The sequence below is a fragment of the Cupressus sempervirens genome, chromosome 9 (assembly GCF_028749045.1).
Source record: "Cupressus sempervirens isolate cs-2001-9-10 chromosome 9, ASM2874904v1, whole genome shotgun sequence".
Taxonomy (NCBI): domain Eukaryota; kingdom Viridiplantae; phylum Streptophyta; class Pinopsida; order Cupressales; family Cupressaceae; genus Cupressus; species Cupressus sempervirens.
The window spans coordinates 9820748-9840208 of NC_143126.1; the positions used below are offsets into that span (position 1 = coordinate 9820748).

Genomic DNA, 19461 nt, shown 5'->3' on the forward strand with positions numbered 1-19461 from the left:
GGGTCATTCTCTGATTCTTTTGGATCTTTCGTATTTTTGCCTCGAAGAACGTGCCTTCACAAATTTTCATTGTTTTTCATTGAAAAACGTGCCATGGCATCTCTGACAAATATTCTGCTCGAACATAATTCCAAATTCAATGGTCGCAATTATGGAACCTGGAAGCAGCGCATCATCGCAATCTTTGAATATCGAAACACCGATCAACTTGTTCTGGGTGTTACGCAGCATCCGACTTCTCCGGGTCCTGATCAAGATACATGGGATCTAAACAATCGAGAGGCAATAATACTTCTCAAACTATCCGTAGCTGATGACCAGCTTTCTCAGATTCCATCCGACAAGACAGCTGTCGAAATCTGGACACATCTAAAAGGTCTTCATGAGACTTCTAACAAGAGCAGAGCCTTCTTTTTGAAAAACACTATTTTCTATTGTCATGGATGAGCACACCTCGCTCCAGGCACACCTAACTCAGATTCAGGAGATCCGTGATCAGTTACTTGTCATCGGTCGCAAGATGGAGGAAGAGGATATTGTGGTAATCACTCTTCGGAGTTTACCAAAATCCTATGAGCATTTTATCGAGACTCTCAACATCACATCTACTAGTGTTGATCTAAAGTTCACTGATCTCTACACCCTGCTGCTTCAGCAAGATCGGTGGAAACAACAGTTTGGTAGCAGCTCCAGTTCCACCTCCACTGAACAAGCCTTTGCTGCAAAATCCTTTCAACAGAACATTGGCAACCATCAGTCTTCTCAGCCTTCCCAGCATCAACCTTTTGCTCAATCCTTGGATGGCTCTACGAAGCAAAATGTACAGTGTAATTACTGTCACAAGTTCGGCCATATGAAATTCGAGTGCCAGAAACGTTTGGCTGCCCAAGCAAGGCAAAATGCTTCCCAGCCAACAACACAAGTTGTCGAGCTTCCTCATCAAGGCGAAGCTACATTGTTTGCCTTTTGAATCTGTTTCTATTTTATTATGGGTTTATTGATTTTCTCCTCAAAAATCATTTCAAGTTGTCTGTAATATGCAAGGTTGTGTGAGATTCTGAGTTTTACCGTTTTTTCCACAAAACGAAGTTTTGTAAATGCAACCTATTTTGAGTCACAACACTCTTCTGGCAAAGCTTCTTGGTTTCAGCATTCTATAGATCCAGGGAGGGTCTCAATTATCCCAGAATGTTCCGACATTCGTACGTTGACCATTAAGGGAGGGTATTAAGATAATATCTTATACTTTCTATAATAGTCAACTACTTGTCTGTAGTCCGTCTTTTAGTCTAGATAGGAATGTTTCCTATCCCGTCTCTTTTTTCTTCAGTCCAGATAGGAATGTTTCATATCCTGTCTCTAGTTTTGTTTCTAATTCCGTCTTTAGTCTACGTTGTTTCTTTTAGAAAGAAACAACGTCCTTGTAATTCTTTATAAGGAACACATTTATTCTATTAAGATAATATCTTATACTTTCTATAACGATCAACTACTTGTCTGTAGTCTGTCTTTCAGTCTAGATAGGAATGTTTCCTATCCTGTCTCTTTTTTCTTCAGTCCAGATAGGAATATTTCCTATCCTATCTCTAGTTTTGTTTCTAATTCCGTCTTCAGTCTACGTTGTTTCTTTTAGAAACAATGTCCTTGTAATTCTTTATAAGGAACACATTTGTTCCTCTCTTAATTAATGAATCATCCGGAAATCCGTTAATTTGCCAACTCTTCTTGAATCTTGTAACATGGTATCAGAGCTAGTACATTATTTCAAAAACTTATAATTTCTTTTGAAATTATCAGTGCATAAATTTTTCGAAATTATTTTGTGCATTTCTTGGTGCTAGTTCTTAGAAACCCGCCTAGGGTTTTCGGTCTACAGGAAAAATCCCGAATTCGGGTCTGTTTGCAAATCCCAAATTCAGGTTTGTCTTCAAATTATCTCAAAATCGCGTTCGTTTGGGGGCCCTTGTGAGGTAAGAAAACAGATTTCAGAGCACCTGTTCTGCGTCACTGGAATGGTAGCCCTAGCTGCGACCTCCATTTCCAGTTCTATTCCTCTACGACTCTGGCCAAAGATTTTTTCTCTATTATGAAAGCATTAAAATAATGGCGTCTTTAAGGACATCGCGTCTTTAAGCCTGCACCTGCGCAGTTCGCGTCTGACAACATCTACCTTTATTTGGCGGTCAAACAGAACTTTTTTAGCTCCGTCTTAGTCTGTCATCGTGCTCTGGAAAACAAATTCAACCATTTTTTATCAAGAAATATGAAGTTTTTTCAAGCTTTTTTCAGCTAGGGCCGTTTTTTTTCGAAACCCTAATTTTTGGGGTCGAAAAAAAATTTTGTTTGCAAATTTTTGGTGGGTTTTTTGAGAGCTCAACTGGGTTGTCGTCCGTTTTTTCTGGGTGCCTCGATTTTTGTGCCTCAATTTTCGAGCCAACAGATCCAAAAAACGACAGCAGATTCCTTCTGTGTTTTTCGAGCTCTCTTCTGGGTCATTCTCTGATTTTTCTAGGTCTTCCAAATTTTTGCCTCGAAGAACGTGCCTTCACAGATTTTCACAATTTTCATTGAAAAATGTGCCATGGCATCTCTGACAAATATTCTGCTCGAGAATAATTCCAAATTCAATGGTCGCAATTATGGAACCTGGAAGCAGCGCATCATTGCAATCTTCGAATATCGAAACACCGATCAACTTGTTCTGGGTGTTACGCAGCGTCCGACTTCTCCGGGTCCTGATCAAGGCAAAGCTGCATTTTGCGACTTCTGAATCTGTTTCTGTTTTTTTTGGGTTTGTTGATTTTCTTCTCAAAAATCATTTCAAGTTGTCTGTAATACGCAAGTTTGTGTGAGATTCTGGGTTTTACCGTTTTTTCCACAAAAACGAAGTTTTGTAAATGCAACCTATTTTGAGTCATAGCACTCTTCTGGCAAAGCTTCTTGGTTTCAGCATTCTGTAGATCCAGGGAGGGTCTCAATTATCCCAGAATGTTCTAGCATTCGTACGTTGACCATTAAAGGAGGGTATTAAGATAATATCTTATACTTTCTATAACGATCAACTACTTGTCTGTAGTTCGTCTTTCAGTCTAGATAGGAATGTTTCCTATCTCGTCTCTTTTTTCTTCAATCCAGATAGGAATGTTTCCTATCCTATCTCTAGTTTTGTTTCTAATTCCGTCTTCAGTCTACGTTGTTTCTTTTAGAAACAACGTCCTTGTAATTCTTTATAAGGAACACATTTGTTCCTCTGTTAATTAATTAACCATCCGAAAATCCGTTAATCTGCCAACTCTTCTTGAATCTTGTAACAGAATGTCAGTTCTAAATGGCATCAGGGTTTGAATCATCTGTATGTGTTCCTCTTACTGCGTGGATATTTTGTCATATGGTTTGCTCCCATTCTCTGCCATTAGGACCCGAATACATAACTCCATTGGTGTAATGGTCGAGCACTACCACCTCAGGCTCGGATGCTTCACATCTGATGCAGTGTTATGCCATTTATCCATATTGAACATCAAGTAAGGAATATATTATTCATCTTCACAAGACCATGGGTCTTCTATGGTCTTTGATCGCATTGTCCATGACGCTCGATGCCAAGGTTCCCTGCACCTCCAATATGCATAGATTTGGCTGCATGTTTGACATAAGTCTAAACAATCCTCTTGTTCTTCCTTGGCGTAAGCAGTCTTAATTCATAAACTCTATGATCAACTACGGGTCATATTTGAGTATGTGCACTTGGCTTTGGGCACAAATCTTTCATTATGTATACAAAAACATTGTGTCGAGCTGAACATATGCATCATATGCTTTTCTTTTGCATATCGGGTTCCCACCTATACCATTATTTCCCACATACAAATAAATTCTTTGGCCACGGTTTGGATGAGATATTTTGCTTTCGCATTGTCACTAACTACAATACACATTTACATAGGATTTCTCTCTGGGATGTTCGGCACCTCTGAAAATAGTTCATTTATCCATCTTTTTATTCGGGCATTTTGTCCAACAGTTTGCGTGCATGGTTTAAATGAATCTTGGTAACATCATAAGGGTCGGTTGTGACACTAAGAGCAGACTCGATTTATCTTTTAAAAAGAGGGCCTCTTGTATCAATGATTGATACATTATTAATAAGATCATTCTTTATCCAATTGAACCCAATAATGGGTGATTTGAGCAGCAAAACACTACTTAGTGGCCCATTTTGAAAGACTCCATATTTTCATAGTCTTGTTTCCTATTTTAAAAGTTTATAATGGCCACCCCTAGGAGCATACTAAGACCCTCTGATATTTAACTCTGAACCTGTGTTCATGGAGTCTCAAAATCTCCCTCACTTGCAATGCTTGGCCTCATAGGGATCTCATATCATGCATCATTTCCGTTCACCATTGGGTTCATATTGAAAACTTCAAATGTTCATCTCTTATTTGATATGTTCTTTTTGATATTCTGAACTAATATATTTTGATGCAGATGAATCAATGCTTATTAAAAAGAATGTGGTTTACCTTCATACCATGAAAGTTGATTCCAGTGGAACCATACGTGTGAGGAAAAACATACTCTTCATGTTTTCATCATTCTTTAAGCCATGATTGCCTTTAAATAAACTTGAATCTGCATTCTGAACTTTGAACCCTGTACTCACATTTGAACTTCGGAAAAGCTTGCAATTCTGAACTATGCATCTGACCTTCGAAATTGATGGTCTCATTATCTGAACCGACAACTCGTGCTTGTGAAGTTAGGCTTGGAGGGAGATCTTTGAAACTGTAAGTTAGAAATTGAACATTAAATTTGATTCTGAACCAAGTGCCATGTATATCTGGATTCTGAACTGTATCTCAAGCTTTGAACATTTGAACTTGACTTTATGAACTTTGAAGATTAGGATTCAGCTTCAGTGCTTCTTCGAAACACCGTCTACTTACAAGTCAAATCCTACAACATCATAATTAGTAAAACAGACCAACAGAAGATTTACTTGATGGGGCTGATTTGGAAGTTTAAAATGCGGGTGCTAAAAGCACGCTAACAAGATATAGTCGTTATTCAGTTTTGGATTTGTAGTTATGATGTATTGTTTCTCACTACTTCATGTCATTCCGTTATGATGTTCGGTTATAATCCAAGAATATGTACTTTATTTCAGCTTAGTAAAAATGGTATGTTACATAAACTAGAACACCTCTGAAGTTGAATAGCAACTTGAAAAACTAATTAGCAACAATCAATAAGGACCATGGCACCATCTACTTGCAAACCTGTCAAATAAATGAGAACCACAAATAAAATAGCAACGATTGAATCAGTAGAATAGGTGTCCTCGTGAATCATAACACGAGATAACCCCTGTTAGGAATGATCTAAAAGGTTTAAACTAGACCATCTCTGAAGTAGAATAGCAGCAGCTCTCAAAAATGATTGGCATTGTAAAGAAAATCTCAGAAAATAATCAATTGATAAGGACCATGACACCACCTTTTCCCACTGCTCAAGCCTGTTACTTAAGAAAGGAAAACTGCAAATAAAACAACTGTGCAAATTATAATATGCTATTGTATGGGATAACTGAATCTAAAAAATTGGAATTTTCAGAACATAAGGTATGAGATGCCAACAAACCTCATTTCCGTAGTTATAATTTACAATGTTGACTGTTAATTGAACAGATTTTCTGCTGCTCAATTGTCCATTAGTCTAATTTAAGCCACATAAAATCAGATTATCTTATTTCTTATATCTTCTAATTTCTTCAATATTTCTCCAGGTGTTCGATCAAGTTCATCTGCAATTTTGCGCTGCAAATCAGGAGCTAGAGTGGGAAACTGCTCACAAAGATCACCATCAATGACATCCTGCACAATAAATTCTTCATCTTAGTATCCAGAAACTTACATGTACTTATTCAAATATCTGCTAAAAAGGGAGATTAGCAACTTCAAATTTGAGAGACATCAATCTTACCTTAACAGGAAAATAAGCCGATCTATATGCCATATGATCTCGGCCACATAAAGGAGGATGTTCCTGCCTCAAGTGCATCTCTAAGTGTGAGAAGAAATCAACATCCTCTCTTGAGGTGAATGGAAGAAGTGCTCCAATGCTTCCCATCACAGTGCCATAGATTAAACATTCACCTCCTCCAGGTATAAGAGATGCTTTCTGTAAACTTGTCACAACATCACCAACATGAAATTGTATTATTTCTTCTACTTTGTTTGGTGCTCCATTCAGCTTACCCTGTTCCCACTTGATTTTTCCACCAGTTGGATCATCTTCAATCTCTTCTGATACATCTTGTGGTAAACGAACAAGGTAAACATTTCCAAATTTATCTGCGCCTGCCATTGTATCAAAGTCTATGTGCAAAGAAGATGTTAACCAACGAGGAACACAATCGTCTGCAAATATGTAAAGCTGATTCTCATCTCGTCGATACTTTGTGTAATGAAATGACTGCAAATACCCCATTAAAATCAATCAATAGATTCACTAGAAACACACAAATGTTAAAGATTGCATTAAAGTTACCTAATTTGACATTTAGAATAGCCTAATATAAGGTTTAGAATAAGAACACATTTTTCAACAACAAATAAAACTATTTTATATGATATATTAAATAAATATATTCTAAGCAGTCATTCGGGCAAAATATTTATATTCCCTTGAGTAAGTCTCCTTCCAAGCTTCAAATCTTCCATTAATACACTTTATTTTTCCCATGCAGCATAGAGATACTTTCGTTAATCTCTACTAGAAGCTTGCTAATAAAGTGAATTAAACACTAGAAGGCAAAATCATTTAGTGATGAAAGGCTTCTGCATAATGGTGCAGACTGGGGATACATTTCAAAACCATAGTGCTATTGCTGTTGCGTAATAATTTCATAAGCACTATAATTTGGCATAAGATCCAGATATTTATGAAATACAGCATGTGATATCAACAGGAAAAGATCCTTAAGAATCTGAATTTAGTGTTTATATATCAAGCATCTAATAACTAGTTTCATGAATCATACAGGAGATCTTTAAGAAGAAATATTTACTAAAATGTACCAAAGAATAAAGACAAGGTTGTGATAAGAAATTAATTACACAAGAATATTATGAAAACAACCAAATTTTTAAAAATGTTTGAAGATCATAAATAGAATTTCTAGAGAAAATTTTAAATAAGAAATTATCTCAGAATCTCAGCTATATGATGTAGGGCATCCTCCTTCAGATATGAATTTAGCTAAACACATGGTTACGGGGAGACCTGTCTCCCCCCTAAATACACGTCTCGGAGACTTTTTGCATCTCTGGAGACCTTAAAAAAGGTTGGAGACTCCATAACAAAGTATCCGAGTCTCCTAATTCAAAAAGTGAAGTCTCCCTGAAGTCTCCTTATAAAAAATATAATGTCAAATTATTTTGTGTTTTAGCCCTCATTTTAATGTTTTTTAATGCAAGAATTAAGACCAATGTTTTTTATCCATTGTTTGTACGGCTTCCGAATTGGTTCTGTTTGGACAGTTCTCAGTTTTAACCATATAAGAATTGGTTGACAGTTTCAACCATATTATTATAAACAAAAACAAACCTTTCATTGCTGAAGAATGAGATGGTAGAATTCTAAGTTGCCGGTTCAGATTCTGGTTCGTATGCAGGTTCGACATTCGGGTTTGAAATTCGCTCAAATTTTTTTTAGATTGGGTTCAGGTTCGTTTTGGGTTCGTATGTACAAGTTTTTTTAATATTTATATTCTCGTGAATGTGCGTCTACCATAAATGGTTTGTTGACTCTGTTCTGTAACCTGTAACAGTAACAACTGTAACCTCTGTCTACAATAAAAAATGACAGAAAAACTGTAGCCTGTAATCTGTAACCTCTGCTCAGAAGAAAAAAATTAAAAACAGTAAAAAAAACTGTCATTCAAGTCACCTGACTATTTTTGGATGCATGATAATGTTTCTGATGCAATGTATAATGTTTTTGCCCTGCCTTTTGGACACATGATAATATTTCTGGATGCAAACTATAGTCTATAATGTTTTTGCATTTTGGACACACAAGGAAAATGACAGCAAAATAAATCTTGGACTCACAATACAAAACTGGAATGTGTAAAATGTTTTATAAAACACAAAAGCAACCAAAAAAATCAGTGTTGTTTCAGGGTTTTAATTTAAAAATGTTTAAAAAATAATTTGAAAAATCAACCATGACCAAATTTGTTGGTCATTCGCTTCGGGTTCCATATTGGCTCGATGTGTTTTGTCATCATTCGCTGCAAAATCAACCCGTAGTCGTCCAAGGTCCTTCCCATCGAATGACGAACGAATTTACCAGTCTACAGACGAATTTGAAACGAATTCAAACCAAGTTCAAATTTGGACCGAACCGACTTGCAAATTTGGGGTTGCAGGGACGAATATGGTAACTTGGGTAGAATTAAACAGTAATTGCAACTTACTGTAAAGACAGTTGTAACAGTTCTAATTGTATAGCCAGAATGTAAACCGATCTAATACAACCAGTATATGCAGACTGATGGAATCATTTGGTGCGAATTTGGTAACCAAACCGATGTATTCATTCCGAGCCATTCTGAACACAAAACTTCACAAATAGGTCTATTGCCACAACAGATACATATCAAACTGATTAAGAGCAGGTTTATGAATGAGATTTTGATCACGATAAAGTATTTTCAGATTCTACAAAACAGAAGACTGCTACTTGAAAACAAAAAACCAGCTACAGATCGACTTATGCCTGTCACCCTAAAACTTTATCAATCAAAGAATATCTGTCACTGTAAGCAAAACAGTTAAGTATCAAATGATGTGTTTCTTCTCCATTGCCAATCCAATCTGCACTTTCAGATTAAGATTTCTGCAGACTTTTTGCACCATATCAGATATTCTAATCTATTTTGACAGCAATGCCAGTTGTGCTAACACATCCCTCAAGATATTGTATAGATATATGAAGAAATTAGCATATTAGGCTTTCCAATCCATATCAAGAACATGCCAAAATTCATTATCAGTATTAAGAACTATTTACACTCTATCAATTAAAAAGAGACTAAGAACATCAAAAGGTAACATTTTGCCAAATCCTTATAACATAATCAAAATGAGAGGTGACCTGCCTTATATTGCTATAGGCCTTGCCTAACCCGAGCAACTCCTACTAAATTAGGCCACCAGCATTTGCCTATTTGTAGTCTTAACATTCACAAGTATGACTATGAGATACAATAATGTGATTATGTGAGTTTTGAAATATTTGACTCTATATTATTGTAACATTACTATTATTATTTACTTTAGTCTTTTAGTTTTACTGTATTACTATTGTGTATTTTGTATCACTCTTTAAACTATTAAAAAAAAATTGCCTTCTCCAAGTACTCCCGTCTCCTATTATTGAAAATTGTCGTACCGGTACCAGTAACAGTATTGGAGACCTCCAAGTTGCCCCATCTCCCGGTGACCTTGGCTAAACATTGAAGTACACATGATAAAAGTTATATTAACGAGCTTCTACAAGAGTTTTTGTTCTGTGGTTCTTACACAATATATTTATAAGCTTATTTTGTCTAGAAACTAGTCCCATGCTGTCACCAATTCCTCCATATAGGAAGATGGTTATTAACTCGTAACAAAATACAAAGTCCTAATGGAACTTTATATCTATTCATTAAGAAAAGAAATATCTAACATCAGAATGCAATAGAAACTGCTGATAAACATTATAATGGATGTACCCAATGAACTGAGGATGTTTGCTATAGATAGGAAAGTTATGATACCATTTGATTAACCACCTAAACAATTCAATGTCCATTTCTATATCCTGTGCTGCAATATAAAATCACAGATAAACTAAAAACTTGCTGTCATAGTTGAAAAACCTTAGATGTCCAGGATTTTCTTATTAAATAGCCAAAAACTGGCATTAATTTTTTTAAAGGATATGAAAACCCTAACAGCTGACTTATCTGTCTCCAAATCCATGATTTTGAGAAAAATCATCAAACATAGTTGTAAGCTAGGATACCGATTTGTCCCCCTGGCAGTGGATTCGGAAGCTGATGCGGACGGGCACGCAGAGGCAGATGGGCATGCGGAGGTGTAAGGAAGCCCGAGTTTCATTCATATGCAGGACGTTAGCATAAACTACATAATGTCAATACCCATCAGAAAATGGACGTCTACTTATTCAGGGGTACCTGGTTCCGGAAATGGCCTAACTCCTCACATGTATCATGATCCAGGATGGGTACGCTGTCACCAGTTCACTCCAGACTACCTATGCCAGCAGCAATACTCCCGATATCCTGAATAGGCCCATGTTCAACGGACTGTCATGCCATTCACACTACCTTGTAGTCTGCCCGTGGTTTTCACTGCTCGTTAGTTGGTCTGTAACTTGTGGTCTTCCTGTGGTGAGGACACTCCACGGCTAACACCTTTCCCCAAACCTGTATAAGTCTGTGCCGACTACAACTTCTAGTACTCGCAAACCGTTCTGCTGTATATAGGCTGACTGCTACTGAAAACCCAGTCGGGTGTCTGCTACTGCTGCTAAACACACAAGATTTCACTGCTAGTAATATCAGAGAAGTGTCGTACTTTGAATCCCGACTCCAACTATGCTGAGAGAACAACTGCCTTGCTCCACATTTGGTGTGTTAATCTTTGATGAGTTTGTTGGGGCTACATCCAGCTCCTCCACTCTCTCAAGGGGTTTCGTCCTCAAGAGTGACCAGTCACATTTAAGCAACCTTGTCATTTTCAAACAGTAATATATTTTCATGGTACAAATCCCAATTAAGATCCTTGCTTTTATAGCCTCGATGTGAGGGGAGATGCAAACAACTAGGCAATGTGGGATAAAAAGCCTATTTCATCTTTTAGTCACTTAAGTCATTTTTGTCATAAAGTGACTTTTAAAAAATAAAGTATTTTATAAATCAAAAGAGACTTAACTATAGGAAGCACCCACTTAAATATCTCCCCAATGAAACCAAAGACTCATGTGATTGGCTGGCAACCTCAAAATAAGTGTCATTAACCTATTCGGATGGAAAGATAAACCAAAAAGGCGCCATAAGGTCTAGCGCGGAGAAGGGGACATTACATGAACAAATTTTGCAGCATCCGGCATTGCATTTGCTTGAGGACGAGCAAATTTTGGGACAGGAGGACTCTAACGTTCCCATCATAAAAGAAATAATTAATCAAACCTTTGTTTATGAGCCAATTGATTTAGTATATCTTGGACCCACTTTTTATTTGTTTCCATAGGAGGCCCTCGACTATCTTTGTAAACCCTTGGGAAGTTTCTCCAAAGTGTATTTAAGCACGGCATGTAAGAAGTAATTGGTATACAATTTTCATTATTCTCTTTGAATGCAAATTCCTATTGGAGTTCAGTATTGTTCGTCATTTTGGAAGTGAAAGATGTTAAACTTCTAACATCAATATTCATACTAGTCTAAGTGTGCAGACCGCACATTACTCTTCTCTCCTTGAATACCATTCTAAAGGCATTTAAATACATTACACTTGGCTAAGGAATGAGCGTCAATCCTCGGAAATGATTTTTGCTATGCACTAACTATAACTATTTAGTTATGTTAGTTAACCATTAGTCATCTCCCTTGAGCGTTGATCTCAAGAAGGTAGTGTGGGTCGACCTAGAAAGGGTCATGTCCCTTTAGGGGACATGCCCTTTGGTCATGGTATAAGAGGTGGATGTGATTGAAGTTTTAGTACACACAACACATTGAAGTTTTCTCCTTAATCAATAATGCCCTAAGGCAAATTGAAGGAATTATAAGCATTTCCAGAATTATATTATTTCATTCAAACAAGACTATTCATTGAAGATTATCTATAGCAGACTAAGAAAGGTACAATCTAAGTTTGATTCACTTCAAAATTTGCAGAAACTTTTGTCATGTCCCCTATTCAAATAATTAAAAAAAAAAAAAACTTTGTTAAGGCAGGCAGGCTCCAAAAAGGTGAAATTTCGGAAAAAGGGGTTAATCTTTGGAAACCAATGGACTAATAAATAAAAATTATTATTAAATTATATTTTATTAACCCCTCTTGGACGTGAGTTAGGGTTATGCCCTCTTTAAAAGGGGTTTGGAAGCATTTTGGGCTCATTCTACATCTTGATTCTTGCTAATTTTCTTGTTGTTCTTCAGAGGCTGCCAAACCTGTGGAGAAGGAGACCCAAGAACGGGAGTTTGCAGATTTCCAGGAAAGCTAAGGACGGGAGTTTGAAGCCATTCCATGTGCATGCTCATACAGAGTTTGCCTTTGTGCTGAATAGTGCCGATTTGGGTGTTTTCGGGGTTGTTTTTGGTTTGAGTTTGGGTTTTCAGTTGAGTGTTTCATATCAGTTTGGTTTGCTGCTGTATTTTAGACTTTATGATGTTAAAATAGAGCTGAATATATGTATTGGGTCGTGATTAAACTTCTGAGATAGTTTATGAGTGTTTTGTGGTGTTTCCGGGCATTTTTGTGTTAATTTCGGGAGCCCGATTGAGCATAGTTTTGCCCTACATTTGTGAGTTGTTGTGTAAAGGCTATACAAATCTGGAAATGTCATTTTGTAGGCTGTTATGCTGCTGAAATTTCTGTAAAAATGTTCATTTTCAGATTTATTAATAATTTGTGAAGTTGTGAAGTTTTTGGCACTAATTTGGACATACCCGATTTGGGTTTTATTGGAAAATTGGCAGATCTTTGTAATATTGGTTGTTTGATTTTAAAGTTCTGATTTGAGGCTGGAAATATCATAAAAAAAATCAGTAAAGGGACATTTCAGTGGTATCAGAGCCGTGATCTTGCCAGCCTGAGGGTTTGTAGAAGTTGCATGTCAGTTTTAACAACTACCCAGATCTTGCATGTCAAGTTTTGATAACTACCCAGATCTTGCATGTCATATTTTATGATTGCATGCAACTCAGTGAAAGAGAAAAAAGATATTTGCAGCGAGAAAAGAATAAAGAAATTTTGATCAAACCCCCAGTTGAAAGCAAAAGTACAAAATCCAAGGAAGAAAAAAGTATGGCTGATCCAGATGAGATGGCAAAGAAATTCTTCCAAGACATCCAAAATACTCAGAAGCAAACAGTGGATGGTTTGGCGGAAACTAGAGAGGCTTTGCGAATATTGACAGAAAAATTACAAGGAATTGCATCTATTAATGAGAAAGGGAGCACTTCAGAGGAGCCGAGAAATGGGAGATCCACACCATCTAAATCAACCAAATCTATTTTCTTGCCTGCAGATGAGCCACCAGTACCAAATCCAGCCATTAATCCAGTGGAAGAGGTTACAGGTAATTTGATTACATTAAGAGCTACTTACAATGGCTTAGATGATGACTTTCGTAGTTCAGTTCCTTTTAGAGAATATGTGGATATGATGAACGCTTTGATGCCCAAGAAAGAGAACAGGAGGGAGCATGACACAAGTGGAAGAGAGCTCAAAAATAAAATAAGCAAGTTTACAGCACCTACTTTTGATGGAACAAATAAAATTTCAGCTAGAGCATGGCTACAAAAATTACAAACTTTCTTCACACTTAACCCCATGAAAGAGAGTGATGCTATTCAATTTGCAAGTCTACACTTGGAAGATGCAGCCTATGATTGGTGGTATCATGGAATGACTACTCAAAGTCACGATCAGGTAACTACATTTGAAGATTTCAGTCAAAGGGTGATAGATAGATTTGACCTCAAGGATGATGAAGAGTACTTTAAAGAATTGTCAAAGTTGAAGCAAACCAAATCAGTTAATGAGTATATAGAAGAATTTCAAAAAGTGGCTGTTATGGTACCTGATATGAGTGAAAAGAGGATCGTTTATCTTTTTCTTGATGGTTTAGAAGATTCTGTTAAGGGTTTGGTTAAGGCTTTCTCACCCTCAACCTTACAGGAAGCTATCAAAAGAAGCTTGCAACTTGAAACTTGCATGCCTATGAAATCAATCACTAATCAAAAACCCCCAAATCTTTGGCAACATAAGGGAAATTTTCAGAAAAAGACTTTCCCAACACTACCACAAAAAGATGTGACAAATGTGGCAAAAAAAAAGGTAGATGAAGAGACTAGGAGTGAATTACGAAGGAAAAAGCTTTGTTTTACTTGTAGAGAACCATGGGTTCCAGGACATAGATGTTTGGGGAAAGGTCAAGTGCACTATATTGAAGTTGCTTCAGAATCTGATTCAGATGAGCATGAGGAATTTCATGATACTAAGGAGGAGGTAGAAAAAGAGAAAGTAAAAGAAATCAGCAAGGATGGTAATTTAGCAGCATTATCAGGAGTCCCAAGATACCATCCCTTCCGAATTCGAGGGGTACTAGCAGGGCAAAGGTTGACTGTTCTTCTTGATAGTGGGGCAACTCACAATTTTATTGATGAGGGATTTGTCATGAAAAGAGGGCTTAAAGTAGAAGATTTTGAGGGATTCAATGTTACTGTAGCTGATGGATTCACTATGCCTTGCACACGGGTGGTGAAACAACTCAAGATGACCTTAGGAGATTATGAGTTATGTGATGACTTCTATGTGGTTGGTATTGGGGAGACAGATCTTGTATTGGGTGTTCAATGGTTGCACTCTATCGGAGGCTATTACATGAACCATCAAACTATGGAGTTTAAATTTCATTCCAATGGGAAAGAAGTCATATTGAGAGGGTTATCGAATGGAGCACCTAAGGCGGTCTCTGCAAAGAGGATGGAGAGGACTTTTCGAAGAGGACAAGTAACATGGGCAGCAGGAGTCATAATCCAACCAACAAGCTCTCCAAAGAATCAAGGTAATTTCCATTTTGAAATTCAAAATATTCTTGATAAGCATAGTATAGTTTTCAATGATTTGCCTCCAGGATTACCACCAGATAGAGGTTTTGAGCATGTTATAGAGTTAGAACAAGGTGCCAAACCAGTTATAACAACCCCATACCGCCATCCAAGAGGTTATAAGGAAGAAATTGAAAAAACTATTAAAGAACTCCTGGACATGGGACTCATAAAGCCTAGCTCTAGTCCATTTGCATCATCTGTGGTACTTGTCAAGAAAAAGGATGGTACAATGAGAATGTGTATAGACTACAGGGCTCTAAACAAGAAGACCATAAAAAATAGGTATCCCATACCACGCATAGATGAACTCATTGATGAGTTACATGGTGCTGTATACTTCTCAAAAATTGACTTAAGATCAGGCTACCATCAAATCCGAATGAGGAGTGAAGATGTGGAAAAGACTGCTTTCAGATGTCACTATGGGCACTTTGAATTTCTTGTTATGCCATTTGGACTCACTAATGCACCTGCAACATTCCAATCTTGTATGAATAAGGTATTCAGTCAGCATCTTCGAAAATTTGTTTTGGTATTTTTTGATGATATCTTGATATACAGTAAAACATGGGAAGAGCATCTAAAGCACATAGACACTGTTTTGGGAATCTTGGAGCAGCAATCCTTCTATGCTAAGCTATCTAAATGTGAGTTTGGTTTGACAGAGATCCTATATTTGGGACATATTATAAGCTCTAAAGGAGTACAGGTTGATCAACAAAAAATCCAAGCAATTTTGGATTGGCCACCACCCACTAATCTTACACAGTTGAGAGGTTTCTTCGGGTTGTGTAGCTACTATAGGAGATTTGCCAAGGGATTTTCTCAGCTTGCTGCCCCCTTGACTGATTTGACAAAGAAAGGAGCTTTTGTTTGGACAGAAGAGGCACAAAAAACATTTGATAAGCTTAAGGAGGTAATGAGTTCATGCCCTGTGCTTGCAATTCCAGATTTCTCTTTACCTTTTGTTGTTGAATGTGATGCTTCGGGAGAAGGTATAGGGGTTGTCCTAACTCAAAGGGGACATCCAATAGCATTTGAGAGTCGAAAATTAAATCAATCAGAGAAAGGGTACTCCATCTATGATAAGGAAATGTTGGCAATCATGCATGCACTTCATAAGTTTAGACAATATTTGGTATGTGGGAGATTCATTGTAAAGACAGACCATAATAGCCTCAGGTTCTTCTTGAACCAAAGGGATTTGAATGATCGTCAACAAAAATGGGTAAGCAAATTGCAAGCTTATGATTTTGATATTGAATACATGAAAGGAAAGAATAATGTGGTTGCTGATGCTCTCTCAAGAAAGCCCACTTTGTGTTCCTTATCATCTATCTCTGCTGATTGGAAAGTCTCCATAATTTTAGAGTATGCTAAAGATTCATTTGCCACCAAGATTTTGGATAAGTTAGTGGATGATAACAGGTACAAGGTTGTTGATGAATTGATTTATTACAAGAACAGGATCTTCTTAGTGCCAGGGTCAAAAACTAAGGAGAGGATATTGAGGGCCTTTCATGACACACCTTTGGCTGGTCACCAAGGATACTTCAAGACATACAGGCAAATTCGAGAGCGATTTTCATGGAAGGGTATGAAGGAGGATGTCCTTAAACACATTAAGGAATGTATGGTATGCCAACAAAGCAAGAGTGAGCAAAATTTTCCTGCAGGGTTGTTGCAGCCACTTCCTATTCCCGAACAAAAATGGGAAAGTATTTCCATGGATTTCATCACTGGGTTGCCCAAGGTTCAAGGTAAGGATTGCATATATGTGGTGGTAGATAGACTAACTAAGTATGCACATTTCTTTCCTATCACATCTGATTTCAAGGCATCACAAGTGGCCGAATTGTTCTTCAAGGAAATTTTTAGATTACATGGTTTGCCTAGAAACATTGTTAGTGACCGGGACAGTAGATTCCTCAGCTCTTTTTGGAAGGAGCTCTTTCATTTGGCAGGAACTGAACTCACTCCCAGTACTAGCTATCACCCTCAAACAGATGGACAAACAGAGATAGTTAATAAATGGATAGAAGGATATTTGAGGAACTATGTTTCAAATCAACAACATGCTTGGGTGAAATGGTTACACCTAGGGGAGTATTGTTACAATACATCTCATCACATGTCTATTGGTATGCCTCCTTTTCGTGCTCTTTATGGTTATGATGCCCTTTCCTTTGTTGATCTAATACTTTCCGATAGCAGAGTACCCGCAGCAAGTGATTTCATCAAGCAAAGCCAAGACATAATAAAGTCCCTCAAGGATACTCTACAACATGCACAAAACCAACAAAAGATATATGCTGACAGGAAAAGGATTGAAAGATCTTTTGAGATGGGAGATTTGGTATTTGTTAGGTTGCATCCATATAAGAAAAGCACCTTGAAGAGAAGTGGGGCATAGAAACTCAAGCCAAGGTTCTATGGGCCTTATAAAATCATCAAGAAGGTAGGAGAGGTAGCTTATGAATTGGAGCTCCCACCAAACAGCAAAATACATAATATTTTCCATGTATCTTGCTTAAAGAAGGTTCTAGGCCAGCAAACCATAGTATCTACAGAATTACCACCTCTTGATGATGAAGGGAAATTAGTTTTGATACCAGAAGAGATTTTGGATACAAGAGAGAAAAGGTTGAGAAATAGGAGCATCATAGAGCATTTGGTCAAATGAAAAGGATTACCACTAGAGGATGCAACTTGGGAAGGAGAACATATTCTTGAGAATTCCAACTTTCATTGCTTGAGGACAAGCAATATTTGGGAGGGGAGGACTTGTCATGTCCCTTATTCAAATAATTTAAAAAAAAAATAAACTTTGTTAAGGCAGGCAGGCTCCAAAAAGGTGAAATTTCGGAAAAAGGGGTTAATCTTTGGAAACCAATGGACTAATAAATAAAAATTATTATTAAATTATATTTTATTAACCCCTCTTGGACATGAGTTAGGGTTATGCCCTCTTTAAAAGGGGTTTGGAGGCATTTTGGGCTCATTCTACATCTTGATTCTTGCTAATTTTCTTGTTGTTCTTCAAAGGCTGCCAAACCTGTGGAGAAAGAGACCCAAGAATGGGAGTTTGCAGGTTTCCAGGAAGGCTAAGGACGGGAGTTTGAAGCCATTCCATGTGCATGCTCATACAGAGTTTGCCTTTGTGCTGAATAGTGCCGATTTGGGTGTTTTCGGGGTTGTTTTTGGTTTGAGTTTGGGTTTTCAGTTGAGTGTTTCATATCAGTTTGGTTTGCTGCTGTATTTTAGACTTTATGATGTTAAAATAGAGCTGAATATATGTATTGGGTCGTGATTAAACTTCTGAGATAGTTTATGAGTGTTTTGTGGTGTTTCCGGGCTTTTTTGTGTTAATTTCGAGAGCCCGATTGAGCATAGTTTTGCCCTACATTTGTGAGCTGTTGTGTAAAGGCTATACAAATCTGGAAATGTCATTTTGTAGGCTGTTATGCTGCTGAAATTTCTGTAAAAATGTCCATTTTCAGATTTATTAATAATTTGTGAAGTTGTGAAGTTTTTGGCACTAATTTGGACATACCCGATTTGGGTTTTATTGGAAAATTGGCAGATCTTTGTAATATTGGTTGTTTGATTTTAAAGTTATGATTTGAGGCTGGAAATATCATTAAAAAAATCAGTAAAGGGACATTTCAACTTTACATGGTATCAGAGCTCTAGTAGTCGAACCTAGGCTCTACAAATTAAATAATCAGACTTGATATAATTCTAGCATCATTCTCCTATCTCCAATGGCATACACAATTAGACCCGAGGACAGGTTTGATGGGAAATAAGTTATAACACTTAGATACTTGGAAATTCAGAATCATGATGATTCTTCAAGAGAATGATGTAAAACAATTTGTTGATTCATCATCCAGACAACCTACTATTGAACCTCATAAAACTATCTGGAGTAAAGGAAACAGGAAAGCTATACAGATCATACTAGATGGAGTGAAGAATGATATAGTACCCATGCTAACGAAACATCAAACATCATATGATACGATGAATGCATCATTAAATGCATATGAGGTTAATAATGCAAATAGAGTTCTCGCACTGAAAAGGCAACTAAATCATATACAAATAAAGAAAGGAGAATCGATGAATTCTTACTTCCTAAGGGTTGCCAGTCTAAGAGATGAACTTGCAAGTATAGGAACCATCATTAATGACACGGAGCTAACACGGATGGCTATAGATGGAGTACCAAATTCATGGGAAACATTCGCACAAGGAGTAAGTGCCAAAGACAAACTTCTTGACTTCAATAGACTTAAAGGAGATTGTCTTCAGGAAGAATCCAAAAAACTTAAGGGAGAAAGTTGAACACTGAAGATGAAGAACTTCATGTTCTTAATACAAATTCTTATAAAGGCATAAAGAAGCACTTCAAGAAGAAAAAGGTAATCAAAAGAATGACAAACCTAAGAAAGATCTATCCAAAATAGAATGTTTCAAATGCGAAAAGTTTGGACACTATAGATCTAAAAATCTGGAGAATTCTAAATAGCAAGTCAACT

The 19461-nt window shown here is 37.1% G+C and overlaps 1 protein-coding gene across 3 annotated transcripts in view; it reads right to left on the reverse strand.

Annotated features, from left to right (window-relative positions):
- Positions 1 to 5139: 5139 nt before the first annotated feature.
- Positions 5140 to 19461, reverse strand: part of LOC149537374 (spliceosome-associated protein 130 A) — a 41555-nt gene continuing 27233 nt past the window's right edge. For 2 of the 3 annotated variants that reach the window (XR_016356557.1, XR_016356558.1), the window contains exons 4-6: positions 5986 to 6477; positions 5644 to 5876; positions 5140 to 5539 (exon numbers count right to left, since the gene is read on the reverse strand). Coding sequence is in view for 1 of the 3 variants with exons in the window: in XM_089802867.1 (XP_089658993.1) it covers positions 5739 to 5876; positions 5986 to 6477 (630 nt within the window). In the remaining 2 variants the exon portion in view is untranslated. The other variant, XM_089802867.1, reaches the window with a different exon arrangement.